General features: G+C 28.0%; 5 protein-coding genes across 17 annotated transcripts; 3 read left to right on the top strand and 2 right to left on the bottom strand.

Moving 5' to 3' along the window:
- The first annotated feature begins 2,604 nt into the window (after positions 1-2,604).
- On the top strand, positions 2,605-5,095 carry LOC124957603 (T-complex protein 1 subunit beta). The gene is made up of 7 exons (XM_047514629.1): positions 2,605-2,713; positions 2,980-3,289; positions 3,382-3,815; positions 3,896-3,973; positions 4,048-4,272; positions 4,347-4,728; positions 4,813-5,095. The coding sequence occupies exons 1-7, from the start codon at positions 2,711-2,713 to the stop codon at positions 4,983-4,985; spliced, it is 1,605 nt and encodes a 534-aa protein (XP_047370585.1). The 5' UTR covers positions 2,605-2,710; the 3' UTR covers positions 4,986-5,095.
- A 142-nt stretch (positions 5,096-5,237) lies between these two features.
- Positions 5,238-8,458, top strand: LOC124957609 (histone H4 transcription factor-like). The gene is made up of 5 exons (XM_047514642.1): positions 5,238-6,966; positions 7,043-7,379; positions 7,485-7,800; positions 7,875-8,172; positions 8,256-8,458. Exons 1-5 carry the CDS (start codon positions 6,487-6,489, stop codon positions 8,424-8,426), a joined length of 1,602 nt encoding a protein of 533 aa, XP_047370598.1. The 5' UTR covers positions 5,238-6,486; the 3' UTR covers positions 8,427-8,458.
- On the bottom strand, positions 5,630-13,059 carry LOC124957613. Of its 6 annotated transcripts, XR_007103682.1 has the most exons (10): positions 12,775-13,054; positions 10,464-12,688; positions 10,122-10,377; positions 9,914-10,042; positions 9,708-9,810; positions 9,486-9,609; positions 9,152-9,296; positions 8,966-9,094; positions 7,997-8,095; positions 5,630-7,930 (listed from the first exon to the last, which is right to left on the bottom strand). XR_007103682.1 is itself a non-coding variant. In XM_047514691.1 (9 exons), exons 2-9 carry the CDS (start codon positions 10,608-10,610, stop codon positions 8,052-8,054), a joined length of 1,077 nt encoding a protein of 358 aa, XP_047370647.1. In that variant the 5' UTR covers positions 10,611-12,688; positions 12,775-13,054; the 3' UTR covers positions 5,631-8,051. The 6 variants fall into 6 exon arrangements, 5 of the variants coding, with proteins under 5 accessions (XP_047370647.1, XP_047370628.1, XP_047370638.1 ...); XM_047514691.1 differs by having other exon boundaries at positions 5,631-8,095; XM_047514672.1 differs by lacking the exons at positions 5,630-7,930; positions 7,997-8,095 and adding an exon at positions 8,526-8,849 and having other exon boundaries at positions 9,914-10,024; positions 12,775-13,059.
- Positions 13,060-13,852: 793 nt separating this feature from the next.
- On the bottom strand, positions 13,853-19,295 carry LOC124957634 (glutathione S-transferase theta-3-like). 8 transcript variants are annotated; one of them, XR_007103698.1, is made up of 7 exons: positions 18,390-18,703; positions 18,179-18,329; positions 17,881-18,061; positions 17,613-17,753; positions 16,699-16,745; positions 16,419-16,565; positions 15,414-16,349 (listed from the first exon to the last, which is right to left on the bottom strand). XR_007103698.1 is itself a non-coding variant. In XM_047514705.1 (6 exons), exons 2-6 carry the CDS (start codon positions 18,590-18,592, stop codon positions 16,648-16,650), a joined length of 774 nt encoding a protein of 257 aa, XP_047370661.1. In that variant the 5' UTR covers positions 18,593-18,622; positions 19,092-19,295; the 3' UTR covers positions 15,414-16,647. The 8 variants fall into 8 exon arrangements, 5 of the variants coding, with proteins under 5 accessions (XP_047370661.1, XP_047370674.1, XP_047370684.1 ...); XR_007103699.1 differs by lacking the exons at positions 15,414-16,349; positions 16,419-16,565; positions 16,699-16,745 and adding exons at positions 13,853-14,454; positions 14,588-14,742; XR_007103701.1 differs by lacking the exons at positions 15,414-16,349; positions 16,419-16,565; positions 16,699-16,745 and adding exons at positions 14,600-14,742; positions 14,891-15,012 and having other exon boundaries at positions 18,390-18,702.
- Positions 18,957-20,493, top strand: LOC124957661 (M-phase phosphoprotein 6). The gene is made up of 3 exons (XM_047514764.1): positions 18,957-19,671; positions 19,852-19,952; positions 20,068-20,493. The coding sequence occupies exons 1-3, from the start codon at positions 19,624-19,626 to the stop codon at positions 20,357-20,359; spliced, it is 441 nt and encodes a 146-aa protein (XP_047370720.1). The 5' UTR covers positions 18,957-19,623; the 3' UTR covers positions 20,360-20,493.
- Positions 20,494-20,514: the final 21 nt, after the last annotated feature.

Genomic DNA, 20,514 nt, shown 5'->3' with positions numbered 1-20,514 from the left:
GTCACACCTGGCCCTTAAAAGTTCTCTCTCCATTGGTGTGATTTTGTGACGCTTCGCTAGACTTAACCATTACATACTCATATCCGTGTATATGTGTATCTATTATTAAAGAAGGATAATCGTATATCTCAAAGATTCATCTGAAATGATTCAAAATTTCGCTTCTTTTTCCCTAAGAAAAATTCAACTTCCTATTTCATTCACATCTAGAAATATAAACAAAAAGTTTGAGTATTTTATATATACTTAAAATTCTCATCTTTCGTTCTTTTCATAATTTTAAAAAGAATAGAAATGCAGACTGGTTTTTTATTTCCAACGAATTTGAAAGTTACAAAACTAAAAGATAAAGACATTTGAATGTGATCGATTCTTTCAGACTTTTCTATCGAATAAGTCCATCCTACCGGTATTCTTTATCCTATTGTTTAAATTCCAAAGGGACTAAGTCCATATGTAGTTATGTATTGCACGTACAAAGCTATCGTAGGGCTCGTGCGACCCCTATTGTATGTACATACATACGTACTATGAAATCGAAGGGACAGCTGCGAATAGACCGTTATTTAAACGCGTGCTTTCATCCAGATTGATCGTTGGGTTTTAAATCTTCAATGTGACTGATCTAATATCCTAAATATAAGCTTTGATAATTATTTTTTCGATCTTTATAAATGGACTAAGAAATAATACAAATCCACATTATAAAAATTAATTTAAAATTTTCACGTACATACGTATTCAAATATAATAACTACAACTACAACTTGATATATGAAGATCTGTATGCAAGATAGAGCATTTAAATCGGAACAAATAAATATCTACGTTATTTATGGCTTTATGGAAAAAGTTCTTAGGACAAAGTTATACTATTTAAAAGAACACATTTTTTTTTAAAATGATTCCAAGAACAAAATTATCTTAGCGCTATATTGTGCTCCTTCGAATACTCTAATTGTAACCTAAACATTTTTTCCATAAAACTATAAATAATGGAGATATTTAAGTCTTCCAATGTAAATGTATAGAATTCACCTTGTATATGTATAGAACACCCAGAAACATTCGAATCTAAAATTTCTATAAACTAAAATTTTAAAGGAAATTTAATTCTGAATAAAAAGTTTTTAATAAATATGGATCGAAAAATGTATCCTTAGCGTCCTCTAAAAAAAACACTGAAATTACGGTTATTTTATATATTTTTGTGAATATTAGAAAAAATATATGTTTTTTAACAAGAAATATCGAAACAAAAATTGTAGAGAATTAAATTATTTTTATGAAATATAAGGAATTAATTGTAGCATGTTTCATAAATTTTGAGATAACCAGTTCCAAATGTACAAAAAGTGTATTTTCGGCTATCGACGGCAGAGCTTCTTAAAAATATTCTTCATTTATACTATAATGACTTTAGCTAATTGGTTACTTCAATAATTAAAAGAATTTATTATTCTGCATTGTTTAAACAAATCATCATAAGAGGACGAAAACACTTTTATATACATTTGAAACTGGTTATTTTAAAATTTATAAAATATACTACAATAATTTTGATCTCATTTGAAAGATTATTTAATTCTTTATAACTTTTGTTTGAGTACTTTTTGTTAAAAATGCATATTTTCTTTAATATTTGTAAAAACGAATAAAACAACGGTAATTTCAAAGGTTTTTAGATGCTAGCTTTTTAAAAAATTTTCGACCCATGAATATGGAAGACTTTTTGTTTAAAATTAAATTTCTTATTTATATATAAAATAAGAAATATTATATAATTTATAAAATTTCATTATTTACTTATAAAATTTCAAAATTTGGCCAAAATGTTCAGGCCACCCTGTATGTATCATATCACTTATTAATACATAATATCGATAATATAAAATAATGTATCCATTAACAAAAAATTTATCTTTACTAATCCATTATTTCTATCAACATATACAATATCAGCATATACAACTTTTTAAAAGAATAATTAAGTTTATACAAATATCGTTGATTTTTTAATAAAATGTTAAAATAAGTCTTCCAAGGATTTTTTAAATTGTCACAACAATCAAATGAAATTTGCCAAACATGACTGAAAATATAAATTCATTACTTTTCCGCTGTTTTCGAAATAAATGTTATTCGAGACTAACAATTTTTGTATAATTAAAATCAAAAACAATATTTTATAATGGCATCTTAATTGTTTTTTTCTTTAATTAAATATCGTCATATTGTATCTCTTAAAGAAGATGAATAAAATCAATCATAAATGCACACACGAACGAAATCATTGAGATTATTTTCTTTATGTATAGATTCTCTTAACAGAGCTTCAGAGAAAAACCTTACAAATAGCCATAAAAGGACTTGAAATTGGAATCAGCAAAGCACAGTCGATATTTTTGATGTCCTCTAGCGATAAAATTTCGAAATATAAAATTCTGGATCATTAGTATTATTTCCGTTATAACTACTTTACGAGTGGTATTTCAGTTAAATAATAAAATTAAATGATATCTTTTGATTGGTTTATGTTTTAAACTCGTGATAATCGTCCAATAGAAAAAGAGAGCAAATTGTATTTTATTCGATCGCAGCGCCATTATATCTGGAATCTCCTTACGTTTGTCGTGTCTTTCGTTTTCCTCGAAGTTAGAATTACATTTGATATTGGATTCAGATATAGATTCTTTCATAGCGTTTCACGATGGTAATTTAAAATTTTGCTTTTTATAGTATAAAATGAGAAACAAGAATTCGTGTTTATTGTCAATGTTAATAAGATAAAACGAAATAGGTGATAGCTTATATGAAAATGTAACAAATGGCGCACGTGTATTACTGCCAAACGATATTTAGAATAATAATTTTGATTTTGTCATTAATTTTATTTTGATTAAGCGAAATATGCGATATATGTATATATACATATATATTCTTCTGTGTAATACTTCAATTATATTTGTTGGTTATTAGGTTTCCTTAAATCCTGTAAGGATTCTCAAAAATGAGGCAGAGGAGGAAAAGGCAGAAATTGCTAGATTGAGCTTATTTGTAGGAGCAATAGCGATAGGAGATTTGGTAAAATCGACATTAGGACCTAAAGGTATGGATAAGATTTTGGTAGCTCATGGAAGATCTGCAGGTCAAGTACAAGTTACCAATGATGGAGCTACAATTCTTAAAAGCGTTGGTGTAGACAATCCTGCTGCTAAAATTTTAGTTGACATGTCACGTGTTCAAGATGATGAAGTTGGAGATGGGACTACTTCTGTTACAGTACTTGGTTTGTATATTTGTATAATGATATAATATTGAATTCTATCATGTTAATGTTAAAGTATTTAATTTGTACATAATGCATTAAAAATTCTTTAGCTGCTGAATTATTGAAAGAGGCAGAAAAATTAATAGAACAAAAAATTCATCCACAAACCATTATTTCTGGTTGGAGAAATGCAACTAATGTAGCAAGAGAAGCACTCAAAAATGCAGCTGCAGATAACTCTGCAGATAGTGAATGCTTTCGTGAAGATCTACTGAATATTGCACGTACAACTTTGAGTTCAAAGATCTTATCTCAACATAAGGAACACTTCAGCAAATTGGCAGTAGATGCAGTATTGAGACTTAAAGGGTCTGGAAATTTATCGGCTATCCAAGTAATTAAAAAACGTGGGGGAACTCTTTCAGATTCTTTTCTGGATGAAGGTTTTTTATTAGATAAAAAGCCTGGTCTTCATCAGCCTCAAAAAATTACAGATGCACATATACTTATAGCTAATACTCCAATGGATACTGACAAAATTAAGGTAAAGAACTTATATTGATTTTTTTTTAAATATTATAATATATATGAGTATTGAATGTGTTATTGTATGTTCTGCATTAGGTATTTGGCTCCAGAGTTCGTGTTGATTCTATGGCAAAAATTGCTGAATTGGAAGTAGCAGAGAAAGAAAAGATGAAGGTGATTATAGATTAAAAGATGAATAGATATAAATAAAAAAATATTACAATGAATAGCAATAATTTTTTTCATAGGATAAAGTTGAAAAAATCATAAAACATGGTTGCAATGTTTTCATAAATCGACAACTAATTTATAATTATCCTGAACAATTATTTGCTGATGCTGGAATTATGGCTATTGAGCATGCTGATTTTGATGGAATTGAAAGACTTGCTCTTGTTACTGGTGGAGAAATAGTCAGTACATTTGATCATCCTGAGATGGTAAAACTTGGTAAATGTGAACTCATTGAACAGGTTGGTATTTCTTGGATAAACATAATATAAAATAGTATATGGATTAGTAAAATATATATTATATTTTTGAATAGGTGATGATTGGTGAAGACACACTACTTCGATTTTCTGGCGTTGCTTTGGGAGAAGCGTGTACTGTTATTATACGAGGAGCTACTCAACAAATTCTTGATGAAGCAGAACGGTCATTGCATGATGCTCTTTGTGTTTTGGCGGCAACAGTACGTGAATCACGAATTGTTTACGGCGGAGGTTGCAGCGAAATGGTAATGGCATGTGCTGTTATGAAAGCAGCAGCTGCAACTCCTGGAAAAGAAGCAGTTGCAATGGAAGCTTTTGCAAAAGCTTTACAACAATTGCCTACTGTTATTGCTGATAATGCTGGTTATGATTCGGCTCAATTAGTTAGCGAACTAAGAGCCGCGCATAATTCTGGAGCCAATACGATGGGTCTAGGTAAGTTTTAAAAAAAATTAAAAATATTATGACAATATAAAAAAAAAAACTTTATATAAATACTATCCATGATTATTTTCACAGATATGGAAACAGGAAGAATCGGTTGTATGAAACGACTAGGAATTACAGAATCATGGGTTGTAAAGAGACAAGTTTTACTAAGTGCTGCAGAAGCAGCAGAAATGATACTACGTGTGGATGATATTTTAAGAGCTGCACCAAGGAAACGCGTCAAGGACCGTGGACGTTGTTAATAGTGAAAATGATTTAATTGCTATTACATTATTTACATTGCTTCTCTGATTTGTAATACGCGCATTATATCGACTTATATTTCAAACTAAATATTACACACATCCTCGTTTTTATTATTTAATACACTTATTTCGAACAACTTAAAAGTTGGCAATGTATTAATTCTTCTATAAAAAAAAAAAAAAAAAGAAGAAACGATACATTACATTATTTATCATATATATAAACATTTTTATAAAATAATCTATTCCTTCTAAAAAAAATTCATTCCATGAAAATAATGAATTTTAGAGTACTCATCCAATGTTTGTTAATCCTATCCTTTAGTTTCTGTTTATATTTTGAATAAACCGCCGTTATAGACAATCGAAAATTTATTTAGTATCAGTCAAGATTAAAGAAAAAACATATTTGAATAACTGCTAATTATAGCCTGAATTTCGTTTAATTATAATTGAGAAATAATTCTAATACCAAATTATATAAAAAACAATGTTTATAACAAGAAGTAATCAAAGATTCGGCTAGAACTAACCTAAACATTTTTACGTCAGTACACTTTAATGCACAGGACACTGAACCAGTCAATATCATGATTCTTTTATTAAATATTAGCATATTTAAACAATTATTTGTCCAACATGATACATTTATTTAAATTATAAAAAAGGGTAGATGAGTATGATTTTTACATTTTCATTAGATTTTATTTACATAGAATGGATACTTACTAAACAAGATTTATATAGCTCAGATTAGATACATAAAAATTAATTAATTATAATATAATTCATGAGAATCTTCATATGCAGTAATCTTCACGTGGAGAGATTTAGGCAATCTATATTGTTTGCATTATAAAAATTATTTTTACCTAATGTGAATAATGCAAGTACAGTCAAGCTAATGACTACATTTTGATATTTTCTATTAATTAGATTCTGAAAAGTTGATTTAACAAAAATCTTTTTATAAAAATAGGGTATTGTTTGAGATTTGAAACGTCAATAAATGACTTGAATTAATAAATAATAAAAATATGTTATATTAAAAATGATTTTGAATTTAACGCGCGAACGGTTGGTCTGTGATGGCGGATAGTTGTGTTTATATTTCTATTACGTTTGATGTGCACGTTGCAAATATTTTTACCTTAGTATTTATTATTTTATAAATGTTATTATTTTTCAATTTATTATGATAATGTAAATTTTTGAATAATATTCATACATAGTACACATTAAAAGTGGCCAAATTCATCAGTAATTTTATCCACTTCTTTACGAAATAAATAATAGGACCTAATAGCTGATTGAAAAGTACTTAAATGTCTAAAAGTAGTATATTTAATATTTTTTTTATAAACATTGACTATGATTTCGAACTAATTATACGCGATAGTGTATAATTACAGGTTAAGCATCGGTTTGTAAAGCAGAAGAGTTTTTGTTATTATTCTAATACAAAATATTGTGATTTGATTATTATTGTGCAAACAAAATGACAGAACTTCTTACAACATCAATTACATCTAATGAAATGCAAGAAAGATGTAGTATCTGGGTGGAATCACAGAATGAACATTTGTATTCTGAAGACACATCCAAAGATAAAACAGAAAATAGTTGTAACGACTATGAAACCGATTCTGAATTTGATTCCGTTTCAGAATGTGGTGGTAAAAGACGTAGAGTAGGGAAATATTTAAAGCATGAAGTTTTACATTTAGTTTGTGAATGGAAAGATTGTAAATTTGATAATAATTACATTGAAGTATTTACAAGACATGTTGCTAATCATATAAGCGATTTAGAAATAAAAGTTAAAGAAGACAATACAGAGGTTTATGTATGTAAGTGGAAAAATTGTTCATATGAAAGTGGTATTTCTGACGAAATTTCACGACACGTCAATTACCATTCTTATCATACTAAATTAAAGTGTATTGGAACAAATATTCGTGGAAGAATAAAATTACCTGTAATTATAATGATAATTAAATAATTTCAATGGTATCAAGTAAATTGTTTATCATAAAAAAATAAATTTTTTACAGAAATGTAATAGAGATGCAGATTGCAAGAATATTTTTGATTCACCAGTACCACATATCTGTAGATGGGAAGAATGTTTAAAAATTTTTTCTAATTATCAGATGTATTTGTATCATATAATTGCTCATATAGATACTAATCCACGTGGTAATAAAGTAGAAGGTGGAATTGAATGTAAATGGACTGGATGCAAAAATAAATATCCTAGTTTATATAAACTTAGAGATCATATGAGATGTCATACTAAAGAAAAAATAGTTGCTTGTCCGGATTGTGGTACTATGTTTGCTTCCAATACAAAATTTCATACTCATTGTAAAAGGCAAATTCCTATAGATGGTAAGACAAATATCAAACATTATATTTCTCTTTTTATTTTCTTTAGATATTTTTCACATTACTTTTGTAATTTTTATCATACTACTTTAATGATTTATTTTTCAGTGCAAGGATTTCAATGTTCACATTGTAATAAATTCTATCCAACAGAAGGCATTCTCCGTGATCATATGAGATTGCATGTATTTAATTATAAATGTACTTTATGTGATATGACTTGTGAATCTCCAGCCAGTTTAGCAAAACACGTGAGGTATCGACATGTATCCACAAGAACTTTTCCATGTCAGTTGTGTTCTCATGCTGCTAAGTCCCAACAAGATTTAGATTCCCATATGACTGTTCATACAAATGGACCTAATTTCTCTTGTCACTATGAAGGTTGTTCTTTCACTTGTAAGGGTGCTTATACATTAGACAGGTATTTTGATTTTTATATATCTACTATGATAATATGTGAAACTATATCTATCATAAAAATTTTAATTATTGTAGACATGTTGAACGTATACATAGTTTAGAAGTGAGATGGTATTGTTGTCATGAATGTCCTGTTAAATATAGAAAAAGTTATCGCTTAACTAAACATCTTATTGAAGCACATCATTTACAATTACCTAGTGGTCATAAGCGATTTCAATATGTACAAGATGAAGATGGCTGTTATAGACTTCAAATGGTTAGATATGAGACAGTAGATGAAGAAAATACTTTATCTATTGAAAAACCAAATATCACAGAAAAAAAATATAAGCTTAAATTAGATAAGACTTCATCATTGGTAAAAGTAGAAGTAAGAATAAATATATTGATTCACTTTGTACATGTTTAGTTAGATTAATATGTTATAAATGTTAAATTATTTCATTTTTTCAGATTTTAGAAGATAATACCGAAGATGTGCAAGATTTACAGATAAAACCTATAACAGATTTTAATATGGGTAAATCAATGCCTATTATATCAAATATTTTAATAACTTTTGATGAAATAGATGAAAAAGGAAATATAACAAAAAGTAGAATTATAAATTCTCAAAGTATATAAAATATCAAGTCATAAAAACTTTTATTAGAAGTAAAATAAATAAAATAATAGAAACATAGTCTGATAGTTATATACATACATGTGTGCATACAGACGCACGCATACACACTTTATTTTAATAGAAAAATTACAAAAATAAGAATTTTTAAATTAAACAATTTTGTTTTTATTCCTTTTCTTTATAAAATATATATTTATCAATTTTTGATATCCAAAAGTTGTTTTATGTGGATAGAACTTTAACAAGTTACGTAAAATGAATAAAGTGTACTCTTTTGATGCTTGCTGCAATTATACGTTCTTTAAAATGTGCACTTATGTTTAATGATATAATCGGTTCTGTATCTAATATTATTAGTCTTGCCAAAGTAGAATTTAAATCTAATATATTCCAATTTTCTACACAATATATACAAACATGACCTAAAAATATGCATACGATTGGTATTATATAATATAATGAATTAAATATTTTTTTGTGAAAGAGATAATAAAATATATAAAATATAGAAGCAAATATTATATACAATACAATTTACCTGAGTTTAAACCTAATACGAGAAGGTGTGCATAAACTAAGACAGCAGTGGGTGTTCCATGAAATATGGGAAGTATATTATGAAATTTCCACTTTCCACCATGAATAGAAAAACCTAAGTGTCCATGTTCTAAAATTAACAAAAAGTAAGATAATTGATATTTTTATTTATTTTTATCAAATTTACCTGTAATACATACTGCTATATTAGTAAACATATAATAATCACGGATATATAGTTTTGGTGGTTTTACAAATTCTGTGATAAATACTTCTTCACCTTCTGCCAATTGTACATTAATGAAATGTCCTTTCTTTGTATAAAAGGATATCTATATTTAAATTTATATTTAATACAATTCTTATTAAATCTATATATAAAATATATTAACCAAAAATTAAAAATGTTTGAAAATATGCTGTAATATATACAAAAAAAAACATTCGAATTTATACATTAAACAATATATATATATAGATATTAGACATTTTAGATATTTTATTTTCATAAAATTAGATACCTTATTACCATCTGCAGCACCAGCAACAATTTCATCAACAGGAAGTTCATACAATGTCCTGGGAATACATCCTTGGACAATTAATGTATTCTTTATGACAGTATAGCAATAACTTTGACTTGTACTGCGTGAAAATATAATGAAGCAAATAAGTGGAACAAATACTAACTTTCTCTATCTTTATAAATATTTGTGACATTATTAAATAATAAGCTTTTTTACCTGAGTAATTTTCCATGATCCTTTTTAATGAGTTCCTTAGATTCAAGATCCCAGAATTTGATATGACCATTTATACAAGAAGATACAAGAATAATTTTTCTACCTACAGAATGTTATATATTAAATGAATTCTTATATAATTATGAATATGAAAAACTTTTTTACAATATAATACAATAGAGTTATATACTATTATATTAACATACTATTTTTCAAAAATTTAATTTTATATAAAAATTCCATATGATTTGCTACATATATTGGTTTATTATTTAAAGCATCAATATTGTAAAAATAAATATATCCTTTGGATGTACCTATAGCCAAAGTATTTTCTATAAAAAATAATTATTTATTAAAATAGTAAAAAAAAATGGAATTGTTCCCAACATATGTATACATATACTGTTTTACCCAATACTGCAGTACAGGTAATGATTTCTTGAAAATGATATTTTGGCAATGGATCTAAATTTTCAAGAAAAATATTATAATTTGTTAATTTCTTGCACTTAGTCCACCATTTATACATATTCATCCATATTTCTCCTTCTTTTTTTGCATTTTTCAAATCAACATATGATCTATTAGGATATAATGTTTCAAACAGTAAACTCCATATATTTTGTGATATTTCTTCCTTACATTTTTTATACCAAAAGTTACGTTCCTAAAATAATCGACCTGACAAAAGTATCTATCTAATAGTATCTAATTAAAAATAGTATCACTTTTTACAGAAAAATAAATATTTACCTTTAAGATTTTATCAATAATTTCTCTCCAAGAATTACATACAACTTTTAATTTTGTAAGAGTTATTGTATCAACATATAAAAATATCTGTTCCCAGATCTCTATGGGTAAAGCCATCATTTCTCTATTTATATATATATAAACCATTTACTATTAATTATATATATATTGTGTTCACGGAAAAAACGATCAGCATTTCATATGGTTCGGTCAAATCCCGCTCGACGGAACGCCCATTTTGCCCCCTCCATGTTATCAAATGGGTCCTGCAGGCTATCAGAACCGAATACAGCCGGAAAAGGACCCCGCGCACATAAGCTTTTACGCTTTATTTCGAACATTAGAGAGTTAATAGTTAGATACAACGGTACTTTGTTTTATGTATACGGCTCTGAGTAGCGTGCTCAAATTCCTCCACTTGATCCTTACACTGTCCATCCAAACCGAATGGAACAAAATCGTTCTCTCCGTGAAGATAGTATAATAAATAATTTTAATATTTGGACATGATATATTATAATAATTAAAAAGTACATGTACAGCACTTTAGTTTATTTAGTTTTAGCAACATTTATATTAAAATTACTATATAAAACAAAGGTAACCTATTATTTCTTTGAAATTGATATAAAAATAATATGTAAGTATACATTAGATGTACCGAAAAGTTCTGTCCGTTACAACAATTTTCAACAAGTATGTGCATATTCATTTGACGCATATTTGCTTCTCTTTTTTTATCACTGAATGTATGCATACTAGAATGAACTAAACGAAGATGATTCATGTTAGTATTGAGATCGTGTATCCATGGCTACTGATAAAGTTCATTTACGCCACTGTATTTTGTACGAATTCCAACAAGGAAGAAATGTTATAGAAGCGTGTAAAAATTTATTGGAAATGTTTGGTGAAGGTACAATTTCTGATAGATTATGCAGAAGATGATTCGAAAATTTTGAAATAGGTGATTTCGATCTTTCTGATAAGCCACGCTCCGGGTGACCATCTTTAATCGACGATGACGATATTGTCAATATCATGTTAGAGCAAAATCCTTTTTTGACAACATCGGAGATCGCGGAAAGGCTTGATTCGACTCAACAAACCATTTCGGATCATATTCGGAAACTAGGATTGGTGTGGAAATATTTAAGATTGGTATCACATGAGTTAAATGAGAAGAATTTGAATGATTAAGTCATTATATGCACATTTCTGCTTGCATCGAACAAAATCGAACCCTTCTTAGATCAAATGATAACTGGGAATGAAAAGTGGATTACCTACAAAAACATCGTAAGGAAAAGAGCCTATTGTGAATCCAGAAAAGCTGCCTCCTCCACCTCTAAACCGAAGATACTCTAAGTACGAGAATGTTGTATATATGGTGGGACATTTAAGGACCAATACATTTTGAGCTGTTGAAACCAAACGACAAGCTAAATTCGGTGAGATACTGTCAGCAATTGGATAATTTAAAAACAGCACTCCAAGAAAGGAGGCCGGCGATGTTCAATGGGAAACACATCATACTGCTTCATGTTAATGCCAGGCCGCCACATACTGCTTTAGGGACCCATCAGAAATTCCTAGAGCTAGGCTGGGAAATTCTGTCGCATCCACCATACTCCCTGGACCTAGCATCCTCCGATTATTACTTGTTTCTGTCCTTATAAAATTTTTTGTAGGGCAAAAAATTCAAAAACAAAGAAGATATGAGACAAACACTAATTCAATTTTTCGCCTCTAGGGATAAGGTATTTTTTAAACATGGGATATACAAATTGCTATCACGCTGGCAAGAAGTCATAAATAATGATGGCAATTATATTATTCAATAAAGTTTATTCAAGGTATGAAAAATTTATTATTTTATTTTATTCTAAAAACGGACAGAACTTTCCGATAGACCTAATATTAACTAATTATTATTTTTTTATCAAATAATCATTAATTCTTGATTGTAGTCACAAATTTATGTATTTTATATATATTTGTCAACAGAATTCTAATATATTCAATCTATATGTGTAAATATTATTAGCAATATAAAGTGATAGTACTTTAATGTTTAGACAAAATTCGAATCAAAAGATTTTGAAAATACACTGAAATATGCAGTCATTCGTTCGGTAATACTCGATATCTCGCAAGTAATATTGAATTAGGTCTCATCACACGAAGATTGGTGCATCTGAAGACCTGCCGGCTATGACTCTAATCTAAAATAAGCGATATTGGAATGAAATATTACTTACCGAAAATTCAGGTCCTAACACTAATTGGATGAGGGTAAGTCCTTACTTACGGATAGCTAGGTCGTCGCAACATCGGCAGCTTCATACATCATTTTTTAATACAATCGATCTTCTATTCGAAATTTTGAGCAATAAAACTAAGTCCACAGTAGGACTTTAAATAGTGCTCACGAGTGTTAAAATAATTTTCTACTTTAAAAGCCGCGTTCCCGGAATGATATGAGCTTATCGAGAATTCAGGATTCCAACGTTATCTAGTCGGTCTCGACCGCTTACGGATAACAGGACCGTCGCAACATCGATAGCTTCATGTACTATTTTTTAACAAGACCAATCTTTTAATCGAACTTTTAAATAATAAAACTAGTCCACGATGGGACTAATCCCGACGCGTGCGTGGATTAGTCCCATCGTGGTTTTACTTATCCTGCCCATTGTGAAGAAAAGAAGAGAAAAGGAGAGAAACAGAAGGAAAGAAGGAGAAGAAAAAAAACTGAAAGAAACAAATCTACCGAAAGGTTCTACCCAAAAAAAAACCAGAATAATTAATCTAGAATAATTGGTTAAACCATTATATGCGTTTCAATAAATAGAAATGACTGTTTATTTGCCGAATATACGAATATCGTCCTTATTAAGTACGTCCAGTCGTGTTTTCTCCCGGCATAGTTTGAACCATACCCACTCATGTATCCTATTTAGCCTATCCGAAATATTTCATATATTTTATGAAATATTTACGAAAATTTCTTAAATCTTAATAGCATCCCTATAAATACTGTGGAAGTGAAGAACATGATATATATGTATGTTTATTCAGTGCTCTAATGTTCTCCACATTTGCCATTTCTTATTCGTTTCGTAATTTAAAAAAATCCTAACTTAATGACTCTAATAGAACTTGAATTTATTCTTATTTTAATTATTTTATTTTATTTTGTTTTATTTTGTAAAAAAGAAAAAAATATATATAAATATAAATGTATATATATATATATAACTAATGAAAGATGAAATTTTGAATTTAATTTAATTTAACTGTAAAAGAATAAAAGAAAATGAAAAATTTTTTATATTAATCTAAACTAAATATTTTTTTTCGTAACGCAAGGTAAAGGGAGAACTTGGCATATAGCCCAGTGTACTTATTTCAGCTCCATGTGCATTCTTATTCACTGCAGTTTCAGTGGTCGCCACAATTGCCCACAATCGAAGAAATTTACTCGTGGTCACTTAACGTTCTTTTACTAATTAATTACAACCAATCACCCGTGATAATTCGGACCTTTAATGCTCAACATGATTGAGTGATCGGAAGGACTTAAAAATTCTCTTACTATTTAAGAAGTTCAGCGATGGCTCCAAAACACTCGTCTGCAATTTAAGTCGAAATTAAGGGTGGGGATGATTCGTAGGTGATTGAAAATGAAGTAAGTCGACATTGCTGTAAGTTGAAATTCTTTTGAATGATGCACTTATTTTAATAGGCGATAGTTATTTTTTAACGGACTTCTTAACGGGCAGTTATTTCACGAAACTTTATTGTCTTTTAAATACAGTCTGTGCGACTGTTAAAAGAGCAGAAAACTTTGCGAACGAACACTGATTCTAACGACTACATTGCACGCAGTCGATGCAAATTTATTTGTTTAAATCGAGAAACATGAATGAACAAACTTCTACTTCGCGATATTTTTATTTTAGCTTCTGAAACAAAAGTTCACGGTAATCTAAATTTTGAAATAGAAAAATGAAATAAAATAATTAATATCGTTACAATAAAATAATTAAATACTGTTACAATAAGAAACTGCTATATTGTTACAATTATTAAAAAAATTTGTGATATAAAAATATACTTACTTTAGAATTTCGTTGATATTTGCAGAAAAGACATCTTGAGAGAGCTTCGATGTTTAGTCATTGAAATACAAAGAAAAACTGATCCGGTAATCGTTAGTTTGTCAAAAGTTTGTTTTTGTCGATATTTTATAAAGCCAACTTTCGTGAGTTCAAAACTTAAGTTTAAGAGAAAATAAATTTAAATTATTTTATATTTAACAAATGTTTCAAGCTGTGTAACGTTTAAGTTAATTTACTATTGTTTAAATATTAATTTATTTAATACCGCGTAGTTTTATGTTGTTTAAATAAATCTAAACTTACTGAAAGTACTAATTTTTAAGTTTTCACGTTTTGATGTTCATTTAAAATCCGAAAGAATACTGATCTAGTAACCATCAGTCAATCACCAGTCCAAATTTGTTAACATTACACGTAGTCAATAACTGCAAAATAAAGATTTTTAAGTATTGAAAATTTAAATTAAGATTATTTTAAGTTTTTCGCGTATTTCGATCTATGAAATGTTTAATTAAATAAATGTGCCATTGTTTAAATATTAGCTAGTTATACTTCGCGCACGTTTAAAATTGTTTAAACAATTTTAAAATAATCGAAAATAGGATCAATTATAATTTACCCGTTAGGAAAGAGACTGCTTCGATGTTTACTCTTTAGAATCCAAAACGAAACTGTTTCGATAAGAGTCGAAGCCAGCGAAAAGTTTGTCTTTGTTGACGAAACAGGCAATGACCATGCATTCAAATTTTAACTATATTTAAATATTAATTTAATTCTATTTTATATTTAACGGATTTCGAAGTATGAAATGTTTAAATAAATCTGCTATTGTTTAAATATTGGTTTATTATACTCCATGTACATTGTACATCTTTTAAATAATTGTGATATTATTTAAAAATTATATATTATTACTAATACCCATTAACATCAATTACTGAATATGTATTTGCTTATTTTTACCATAGAATCATTAATTGAAAGCTCGTTAAAATGTCTGAATGAATTACTGTGGCTTTTCGTTGGAAGTATTATGAAACACGTTTCTTTGAGTTTGAAATATTTCAGAAAATCTGACCATTAATTCATGTACACAATAGTTTATTTCATGGAAATATTATATGGGTTGTTCGAAAGGTAATTTCGTTTTTTCCCGACAGAGGATTTAATTGTATTATTTTGCACTTAACTTCACAATTAAGACGCATAATCATTATATGTTTTGAGAGCTGATATAGCAAGGCTTGTGTGTGAAAAAGTCCAATTGATCCTACGCAGTAGTTTTTGGTTGGTGCCCTTTTAAATATGAAGAGTAATAAGCAGCATTTTTGTCACATTTTACTTTTTTGCTATACAAAAGGTAAAAATGCTGTTCAAGCCGGAAAGAAATTAACCGATGTGTATGGAGAAGATGTGTTGACAGTACGCCAGTGCCAGAACTGGTTTGCAAAATTTCGATCCGGTAATTTTGATGTCGAAGATGCACCATGTTCTGGAAGGCCGATTGAAGCTGATAAAGACACGATAAGGCATTAGTTGATGCAAACCGGTGAAAACAACACGTGAGATCGGTGAGAGGTTAAATTTATCAAATTCAACTGTTTATGACCACTTGAAAGGACTGGATTTAACCTCAAAGTTCGATATATAGGTTCCTTATATTCTCACGGAGAGAAATTTGTGTCGTCGCATTGACATCTGTGATTCGCTTCATGAAAATTCAAACGTCACGAAAATGATCCATTTTTGAAGCGCATCATTACTGGGGACGAAAAATGGGTTGTATATAACAATGTCAAACGCAAGAGATCATGGAACAAAAAAGACGAACCGGCTCAAAGCATTTCCAAAGCTAATATCCATCAAAAAAAGGTGATGCTGTCTGTTTGATAAGATTTTAAAAGAATCGTTTTTTTTTGAGATTTTGCCGGATAACACAAAAATTAATTCAGAAGTTTACTGTCATCAGCTGGAAGCACTTCAACAGAAAAGGCCAGAATTAATCAACAGAAAAGATGTAGTGTTCCTCCAAGATAATGCGAGACTTCATACAAGTTTGGTTACTCGCCAAAAGCTTTTACAGCTTGAATGGGATATAATGCCATACCCACCATATTCTCCAGATCTGGCACCTTCGGATTATTATTTGTTCCGGTCACTGCAAAATTTTTTAGACGGTAAAACCTTCACTTCAAATGAGGAGGTCAAAAACCACCTCGATCAGTTTTTTGCCAGCAAAGACCAAAAATTTTATGAGTGTGGAATTATGCTACTACCAATATATAATTTAATAAAATATTTGTTCATTATACGAAAATTGTCTTTCATTTTCACAAAAAAAAAAAAAAAAACGAAATTACTTTCCGAACAACCTATTAAAACATACATTACAACAATTAAGCATTTATGTGAAAATCAGTGGTGAAGGTACGATATTCTTCTCTTTTGCTGCAAAATTCAAAAGTTGCCATTATACGAAATCTTTTTGCCAGGAGAAATGATGAAAACCGGATTTAAATTTTTCCGATATATAATATTTGGTTAGATAATAGGTTAACCACAATTTTTGCTCCTCACTATATGTATCATTATAATGTATTTTGAATAATTCTCTCAAAGAAAAGAAACAGTGTATAAGAGAAAGTAATTCTTTTTTGAAACTACAAAAAAGAAACAATGTGCTTAACAATGCTTAACTTATATAAAGATAAATATCAATACACTCTAATCAATTATTAGTATTATCGAAAATGAGCTTTTATATACTTTACCTATCAAAAATTATTTTAAATATAAATATATATATATATATATATATATATATATATATATATATATATATTTATTTAGTTATTTATATATATATAACCCTTGATCCTTATGTATCCGTTTTCTTATTATACTTACAATTAATGATTCAATACCCATAATTGGTATAATAATAATCATGATTATAAAAAATATAAAATTACAAAAACATTATGTTTTAATTCATATAATGTGTTCATATTTAATTATAGCTTACTGGCTGCTTGGTCCTGTTGCTTTATAAATTTATTCAATAGTTTGTGAGCTTCATCATAATAAGGTCTAGTTTCCTGTTGTACTCTTTCCATCCAAGCATTAATACGAGGCCATTCTGCACGTAGATCATATCCAGTTAAACCTATAATTTAATATATAATATCTATTGTAATATACCTATTTTATATAATAGAATCATAATAATACAGATGTAAAAAAGTTGTATAACGAAAAATGTAAAAATATGAATTACTCATAAATAAACTCACGTAGTTGCTCTAATTCACAGGCACCAAATATATCACTTATATTAATTTTATTGCCTGTAAGATATAATTTATCTTTCAGCCAGATATTTTCTATTAAATCAAGACAACCTAACATTTGTGCTTTATACTTTTCTATTTGTTCAGGTTTAGCTGGCTTTCCTGTTTGTAAAGGATTAAGAAACTATAACAAAAAAAAAAAAAAATAAAGAAAAAAATTAAAAAAATATTCATTATATTATATTACGATGTTATTTAAAATTCCTCAAGAATTCTTATTTTAATTTATTGATACTATTACCGTTACTGCAAAATATGATGCACATTTTAATCTAGTATTTAAATGTTGCCATTCTAAATACTCATCAACTTTGGCTTGTTCTTTTGATGAAAAAGGATACCAATGTTGGGGTACTTTATATTCTCTACACAAATATCTCGCAATTGCAATGCTATAAAGATATTAGTCGTTAAATATTATCAAATAAAATAAATTATCCAATCGAACATACCTTTCTGTCAATTTAAAGTCATTGTGTTCTATAATTGGAACTTTTTTAAATGGATTAATGGCCTCAAATTCGGGAGTAGTATGCTCAAGTTTAATTATCTTTATCGGTTTCGCCTCAAAAGGTATATTGGCAATTTTTAGAAAAATATACAGTGCCCTTGATGGTTGTGAAAATAAATCATAATAGAATTTAAGACCGCTCATTATTGTTTACGATAATGTAAATTTTTTTACCTGAAACAAACAATACGAAATAATTATGTATGTAATAAGATTATATTACCAATCCCCATAAATGGAAGTTTTCACTGATGAAGTGAAACAGAAAAGGTTACTTTGTCCGTTTTACGCAAGATGTTCTGCGCAGATGGTTAAATATGAAACCGAATTATTCATTAGTTACTGACATTAAAGAGTAGGATAGTACAATTTATCCATCTTCGTAAAAAAAAAAACCTATAATACATTTGAATAAAAGAATAGAATCGTCTTAAATTTTTAAGAATATACTAAAGTAATAAATTTCAGATTGCTTTAATCTCCAAATAGCGTGTTTTAGCATCCCCACTTTCTTTTATTAAGAGAATTATCAAAAATCCTCTGGCTTATAGAGAAAATGATTGTCTATATTATAATATTTTTTACATTTTCCCAATCTAATTGGCAATATAATTGACGTTAACGTGTTAGATATATGGCTTACCGTAAATATAGTTTTGTATATCAATTTTACCATGTCGACTTTAATTTGTTAATAAAATTACGTAATATATATGGAGAAAAATTATTATCTTATAAAAAACACAGTTATTACAAGAACCTTTGACCCCACTATGCATGTATCAAGATTAAATAAATTAAAAGAATTAATACTTTAAAGAAAAAACTAACTTTGTGAAGATGCTTATTGAAAAGAAACTGTTATGGAACAAATCGAATTCTGTGTTATAAATTTACTTGCGTTTTATATGGCGATATCCGGTTTAATACATAGGAAGAAAGAGAAAGAAAAAATTTTTGAAATACTGAAAAATAGGGTACTTGCAAAAATATTGCACTTGCATCTATCAAGAATATTATTATAGAGATTTCATTGCTATAAAATTTGCTATTAAACCAGTTATTTTTTTGAGAATTGTGTAGTACGTCCTTGTAAACATATATTCGTAAAAAGAGAGGTTAATATCACAACAATTTAGTAATTCAAGTAACAAGGTGTTTTTCAAACAGCAACAATGAATCCAACTAAATCAAAATTATCAAAGAGTATTTTACAAATGAAGGTATATTAGATTTTGTTTATGATTTTAATTTTATATTCAAATGTAGTGTATAATGACAGTGAAATAATCTTGCATGTGCTATTTGTTGAAAACGATGCAGTATTATTTAATAATATTGTGTTTTACAATAATATGATGTGTTTTACGTATATTTATATTTATATAAGAAAATATTTATAGTTTATGAAGAGGACAAAAGAAAAAGTTGAAAAACAGATGATAGAGAAAGAAGGAGAAGAATATTTCAGTGGTCAACTCTCAATTCAGATGAAAAATGAATCGTATACATTTTTGGATATATTCTAATATAACTTTTCTATTCAGATTTACACAAATGGTTATTTTAAGGTAATTATATAAAAATAAGGTAATCATATAAAACATATTCTATTTCAGAGAGAAATTTATCATTGAGCCCAGTTACGTGTTTTGTGAAAAGTTGATTGATGGTAGACTGAGTTTCCATGGTATGAATCCTGAATTAGAAAAATTATTAGAAATAGAAAATGTTGATAAGCAGATAGAATTGGAGAAAAAACAAGAAGCAGATATAACAGATGAACAAATGGTAAAACAATGGATAAATCTTAGAAAAAAAAAGAACAAATTTAAAAGAACAAAAAAAATAAAAAATAATATTAATCAACCTTTGAAGAAAAAACCAAAATTTTTAAAACCAACTGATTAATATTAAAAAATTTATAGAGATGTATGTACACAATATATCTTTTCAAAACTCGTATATATATGTATATATATATTTAAATTTAGATTACTTAAATTAAATAGATGTAATGACTATATTTAATTGTATTAATATGTATAAATATATAGAATAAATAT

The sequence above is a fragment of the Vespa velutina genome, chromosome 1, assembly GCF_912470025.1.
Source record: "Vespa velutina chromosome 1, iVesVel2.1, whole genome shotgun sequence".
Taxonomy (NCBI): domain Eukaryota; kingdom Metazoa; phylum Arthropoda; class Insecta; order Hymenoptera; family Vespidae; genus Vespa; species Vespa velutina.
The sequence above is the reverse complement of the archived record's forward strand: the minus strand, read 5'-3'. Positions and strand labels throughout refer to the sequence as shown.